The sequence below is a fragment of the Prionailurus bengalensis genome, chromosome B4 (genome assembly GCF_016509475.1).
Source record: "Prionailurus bengalensis isolate Pbe53 chromosome B4, Fcat_Pben_1.1_paternal_pri, whole genome shotgun sequence".
Lineage (NCBI taxonomy): Eukaryota > Metazoa > Chordata > Mammalia > Carnivora > Felidae > Prionailurus > Prionailurus bengalensis.
The window spans coordinates 82,619,487-82,625,382 of NC_057358.1; the positions used below are offsets into that span (position 1 = coordinate 82,619,487).

At 49.9% G+C, this 5,896-nt stretch overlaps 1 protein-coding gene across 4 annotated transcripts; it reads left to right on the forward strand.

Annotated features, from left to right (window-relative positions):
- The first annotated feature begins 1 nt into the window (after position 1).
- Positions 2-5,771, forward strand: NABP2 (nucleic acid binding protein 2). 4 transcript variants are annotated; one of them, XM_043564439.1, is made up of 7 exons: positions 2-516; positions 2,161-2,262; positions 2,611-2,749; positions 2,864-2,935; positions 3,068-3,149; positions 3,244-3,307; positions 5,242-5,771. In XM_043564439.1, the coding sequence occupies exons 2-7, from the start codon at positions 2,184-2,186 to the stop codon at positions 5,439-5,441; spliced, it is 636 nt and encodes a 211-aa protein (XP_043420374.1). In that variant the 5' UTR covers positions 2-516; positions 2,161-2,183; the 3' UTR covers positions 5,442-5,771. The 4 variants fall into 4 exon arrangements, with proteins under 4 accessions (XP_043420374.1, XP_043420375.1, XP_043420373.1 ...); XM_043564440.1 differs by lacking the exon at positions 2-516 and adding an exon at positions 1,634-1,748; XM_043564438.1 differs by lacking the exon at positions 2-516 and adding an exon at positions 1,645-2,082.
- The last annotated feature ends 125 nt before the right edge of the window (positions 5,772-5,896 follow it).

Below are 5,896 nucleotides of genomic sequence, written 5' to 3' on the forward strand. Positions count from 1 at the left end.
TTCCCAGCATGAGTGTTGGGGGTGGAGCCGGAGGCTGGCTCCCGGGAGGCAGAGGCTTCGCTTTGGAGAGGTGTACGTGTCCCATCTCCTAAAGTTGATGCCACGAGATGCGAGATCGTTGCGAGGAGGCTGACCTGCAGTGTGACCTGCCATCTCCCGTTACTAGAGTGGTGGTCAGCATCCCGGAGCCTCCCGAACCTATGACTTGTAGTCACGGGAGTGAATACGGCGACCACGGGTGGAGAATTGGAGTGTCTAACCGCAAAGCTTTAATCTAAGGTGCCCAACGGGTTCCCTACCTCTCTCCTCGCCGCACTCCTGTTGTGTCTACGTTGGCTCTCCGGACACTCATAGAGTTCCCTGAAGCACCTAAGGGCAGGGAAGGGAGATAAAATGTCCCTCTTCCTAGGTTGTGCCTTGATTTCCTTGGGATACGACACCGTAGTTGAGGGGTGTGGGAAGGAGAGAACCTGGGATCCGAGGAAAATCAAGGCGGAGCCTAAAGCTCTCTAGAAGGTAAGGGATTAATTAAACCAAAGCATTACAACTACATGACCTCTTAAGCTAATCTGATATTAAACAGTATTTGTTATGGATATTCGCTAAACAAATGGTAGTGCTTTGTACATATGTAATTGGTTTATACACAACATTACAGAACTAGAACCTTTTGTTGATTTTCTAACAAGTCCCAAGGGGAACTAAAGGTTTGGGCCTCCTCTGTTAAATCCTCTGGGGTCTGGGAGAGGAGGCGGGCCAGACCCTGGGATCTAGTGAGATAAGTACATTAGGAAGAGGTGTCTTTCAGACTCTGGGAGAGACTAATGCAAATGCTGTTCTCTGTGCCCCGGGTTCCATTCTTTCAAAAAGGGTGTCTGCCTCTGGTGTGAAGGCCACTTTTTCCAAAACCCTGACCGCGCTGAGTCGTGCATTAAAAATGAGGACCCCAGGGGCGCCTGGGTGGCTCAGTCGGTTAAGCGGCCGACTTCAGCTCAGGTCATGATCTCACAGTCTGTGAGTTCGAGCCCCGCGTCGGGCTCTGTGCTGACAGCTCAGAGCCTGGAGCCTGTTTCAGATTCTGTGTCTCCCTCTCTCTGACCCTCCCCCGTTCATGCTCTGTCTCTCTCTGTCTCAAAAATAAATAAACTTTAAAAAAAAATTAAAAAAAAAATGAGGACCCCAAATCAGGAATAGAGATAAGGATTATAGCAGTGGGAAAAGAAAGTACCTGTGTGCTAAGCACTACCTTTTATATAACTTACGTTTTCTTGTCTGCAAAATGCAATTACATATTTAAGAATTGTCGAGAAAACAAGTGCGGAGCCTGTTTCAGACTTTTGACCACCGTGTTCCAAAACTTCTGGTCCTTTCTCCAGTGTCATGTCTTAAAGAGAAAATTTCAGAGCCTAGGTACATCCTCCCAGTAAAGGAAAGGAAAAGTGGGACTCGAGGCGCCTCCTGGTGGTCAATCTTTCTCCTGGCCAAGCCAACCACCTACCAGGCTCCTTTAATACCTAAAATCCGCCCCTTTTGCGGCGCGTGAATCTTGGATCCCGGTTGGCTGGGCGGGGTCCAGCGGCGGGCGCGGGGCGCGCCGGGACAGTGCTGATTGGTCGGAGGCGGCCAGCCGGAAACTTCCGAGAATGTCCGTACTCCCGCGTTCCACCGCGCTGCATCCGGCGGCAGTGGGGCCTGTGGCTCCCCCTGCGGGCGGCCCTGCTGCGTGCACTGTCCGGCCTGCGGGCTGGGTGGGTGGTGGGTGGTGGGCTGTGGGTGGGGGAGGGGATGGACCGAGTCCTGAGTTGTCCGGTTGAGGGTTCGGGAAGGTTTGGCGAGTAAGATTCCATTCCTTGGGTCTGCACCAGTTTCCCTACCCCCCCCCCCCACCCCGTCTCCGTTGGCTCCCCGACTTCTGGGCTTGAGACTGAAAGAGCATCCCGGGACGGGGCCTTCCAGTCCCGAAGCAGCCTATACAGAGACCCTGAAATTCTGATCTTGAAGTTGGAGGCTCCTGGGGAAGTTGGTTTATAACCTTTTAGAAGAATTAGAGGATTTGCGGCTGCCTGACCCCAGCCTAGTGTGGTAGGTAGGCCTTGGGAAATGGAGCATAAGGGCAAAGACTCCAAGCCTTGAGCCATCATTCCCCTTTCCCCCTTCTAGTGTAGTGCGGAGGCTCGGGCAGCATGACGACGGAGACCTTCGTTAAAGATATCAAGCCTGGGCTCAAGAATCTGAACCTCATCTTCATTGTGCTGGAGACAGGTGGCTATTCTGGGATGGTGGGACCCCTGCGCGGGGGTTCTCAGGGTTGGGGAGGGGGCAGGAGGGGAAGAGCATCACCTCCTCTGTTAACTAGCTACCGGGATGTCAGGGTGCACCCCAAAACGCTGCTTACGCGGAATCTCCTACACCCTGGCCTGGAGAGTTGTAGTCGAGTGCAGAGTAGATGGAACTCGCCAGATCCAAGCCTCCAGCGCCACTCAGGCCTCTTTCCACTCAGTGCCCTCTCCATGGTGCTGTCCCTCCACTCCCCCTCACCCACCCATATCTAGATCTCATCCCTCTGACCCTCTCTTCACCTCCACCCCAACATTTGTCTGTTCCCTCCAGGCCGAGTGACCAAGACAAAGGACGGGCACGAGGTTCGGACCTGCAAGGTGGCCGACAAAACGGGCAGCATCAATATCTCTGTGTGGGACGACGTGGGCAACCTGATCCAGCCTGGAGACATTATTCGGCTCACCAAAGGGTAACTCCTGGTTATTCCTGGCTATCCAAGGCTAGTAACAGTCAAGGGGGTTAGAGTTAACAGTCCCTATAACTCTTCTGAGTACTCTGAGTCCTACTTTTCGTGCCCCCACAGGTACGCTTCAGTATTCAAAGGTTGTCTGACACTATACACTGGACGTGGGGGTGATCTTCAAAAGATTGGAGAGTAAGTGTTTTGGGGATTGGGATGCAGAAGCACCAGCCAGCATAAGGGCATATAGTCCATGTCTTGTATCTAGACCTTTCTCAGGCCTCCAGAGGCTGGGTCTGAGGCTTCAACTAATTTCTCCCTTTGCAGATTCTGTATGGTTTATTCTGAGGTTCCTAACTTCAGTGAGCCAAACCCAGAGTACAGTGCCCAGCAGGCACCCAATAAGACGGTGAGTCCCATGGCCTTGATATGGGGAAGGAGGGTAGGTCCAGCCAAGAAGCATGGTAGGGAACAAGGTCTGAGTATTTAATTTGTGCCTTCAGGTCCAGAACGACAGCAGCCCTACGGCTCCCCAGCCTACCACCGGACCCCCTGCCGTTTCTCCAGGTAAACCTTTCCCTTCCATCTGCTGGTTCTCTCCCTAGCATGGAAAGATGCATTGCCCTCATCCTTTTTCCCAATTTGTCTTCTTTCCATGTATCCCCTTCCACCTAATTCTCCCAGTTCTTTTGCAAGTCCTTGTGGGGAAAAGATTTGGGGACCTGTTTCTGTCACTGATAGAGCTCTGGTACTCTTTTGCCACTACCACTCAAGGACACAAATGAAAACAGTTTATCCAAGACTGCACTCCTTTATTCAAGCTTGTTTCTCTCTGCTTCTTCTCTGGCAGGTCCTTGCCCCTTGTCCTTTTGACTCATTACATGGATCTAACATGGATGTATATGACTTAACATGCAGTCTACACTGTACAGAGTTAGGGCACCAAGTAGTTCCCTTTGGGGAGTCACCACTCTTCTTGAAACTAAAGACCCTTCTTCTAGCCTGTGGACCTCAGGATTATGATTCTTCCATCTGATATACTCCAAGACCCTGTTTTTTGGTCTCTTGCTTTTGATTAGAATCACCCACCAACACCACCTCCTTTGTCCCCTGGCTTCTCTTTAGGAACTGGGTTTCACTGGTCTTTTTCTCCTTCTGGGTAATCTCCCGGCTGAGCCTACTACTGCCTGGGTGTTCGACTCCTCTTGCCTCTGATCTGTGTCTTAGGTTTCTCCCTGTGACACTAGGCTTCAGGCTGCTTGTACCCTTGCTCAGTCTGTGTCTACATCCCTAGTTACCATGGTTTTCAGAATTGTTTGTGTCAGAACCACTGGGATCATGGTTTTTTTGGAAACACCATGAAATAACATTTAATTCCACCATAAAAATCAGCATCCGTATTTTCACTGGAAAATATGACTATTACATATGTCCACGTCTCCATAACTATAACTTATAAAAAGTATTTTAAATAAGGTACATTTAAGCCTGTTTGGCCCTAATGCTCATTTGCCAGATGTTTGTTCACTTTGTTATCTGCTAACAGGTGCAAAAGTCTTAATAAAAAGCATGTCTGGCGTTAAGAACTTAACATTAACTCCCTATGTACTCCTAACTTTTTCTGTGAATTGAGGAAAGGCATTATTTTTCCATTGTGGCAACAGATATCTTAGTCTGGTGGAACAGCCTGGGTCCAAGCAGATATGTGGTTTAAGAATCACTAGCCTATGACTTCTACCCCTTTTAGGGCTCATAGTGCCCTCTGTATAAGAGAGGCAGGCCTCTGTCTTCATTTGACAAACGTAGATGAGGAATGCCAAGGAATAAAAACACAGCACCTGCCTTTAGGAGCTTGTAGTCTATGAAGGAGATGGTCCTACAGATGACACACTGGTAGGGGCAAGGGTAGTGATGTGCACAGTTGTAGGAGCTCAAGGAAATCATCTCACACACCTGGCTCCAATCAAACATGTGAAATATACACCAAAATGTTACTTATCATTTTGAGGGTGTGCGTAATATTTTTTTTCCCTATTCCTATCTTTATTTTCCAAAATGAAAATGTATGTATCATCGTGATACCCACCACACTTTCCTTTTTTAAAGCTGCTTCTTACATAACACAGAAGCTTTGGGTCCTTCCCCTTCCCATGCTTCTCCAGTTTTACAAAGACTTTCGACAAAGGGGCATTTTGTCAGAGGTCCTTAAGCCTAGAGCTAAACAGCGAATGCTAGGTCTGACCTCCATGATACAAAGGTGAATGGAAGAGAAGAATATCACACTAGGATTCACATAGCAACTTCCCAAATGATTGAGTCTTCTCAGGGCTCCATTTGTACAACCCCTGCTCTTTGCAACTGGTCCAGCTGGCCTGAATGTGCCGCTGTGCTTGATGAAGACTGTGCTACTCTCTAGGGCACAGAGGGAGGCCTTGGGGATGGACCTCTCTCCTACCTTAGTTTTCTAATTCCTGTGTTTCTTCCCCTTCTCCCACTACTAGCCTCTGAGACCCAGAACGGGAATGGACTGAGTGCCCCACCAGGTCCTGGTGGTGGCCCGCACCCGCCTCATGCACCCTCGCACCCTCCCAGCACCCGAATTACCCGAAGCCAGCCCAACCACACAGCTGCCGGCCCTCCTGGCCCCTCCAGCAACCCTGTCAGTAACGGCAAAGAGACCCGGAGGAGCAGCAAGAGATAGCAAGACGTTCTTCCTCCCTTCCCACCACCCACTATAGCCCAAGTGTCTCCTAGAACACAGCCTTTTACTAGGCTGCTGGCTTGTGGGGGGTGGGAGTGGATAGGCAGCAGTATTTTATCCACTGAATTTCACTGGAGGGGTGGTGAGCAGTTGGCCTTATCTACCCTAAGCCCATGCTCCCTGCCTTACCCAGCTAGATCTGCCTATCCCTGGGGATTCAAGGCCCTCTGCCCTCTTTCCCTTTAGAAACGACAGTCACAGTCTGTTTCTTGTGTGTGTGATGTGGAAATCAAATCGAATCTCTCCTTCCTAATAAATGTTACCACTCTGTACTGGACTCCTTTGCTTTTCGTGGGAAAACGAAGAGGTTAACAGTCAGACATGTGGGAAAGTGGGGTGTCCCTAGGAGATAGAAGGAAGACAAGTTACAGGTAAGGAAGCCTAGGCAAAGCAGG

Bases quoted from the DNA above. Each gene is read 5' to 3' on its own strand.
- NABP2 (XM_043564439.1), top strand. From the start codon at position 2,184: ATGACGACGGAGACCTTCGTTAAAGATATCAAGCCTGGGCTCAAGAAT. The intron at 2,750-2,863 runs GTAACTCCTGGT...GTGCCCCCACAG, and splicing joins ATTATTCGGCTCACCAAAGG to GTACGCTTCAGTATTCAAAG. The intron at 3,308-5,241 runs GTAAACCTTTCC...TCCCACTACTAG, and splicing joins ACCCCCTGCCGTTTCTCCAG to CCTCTGAGACCCAGAACGGG.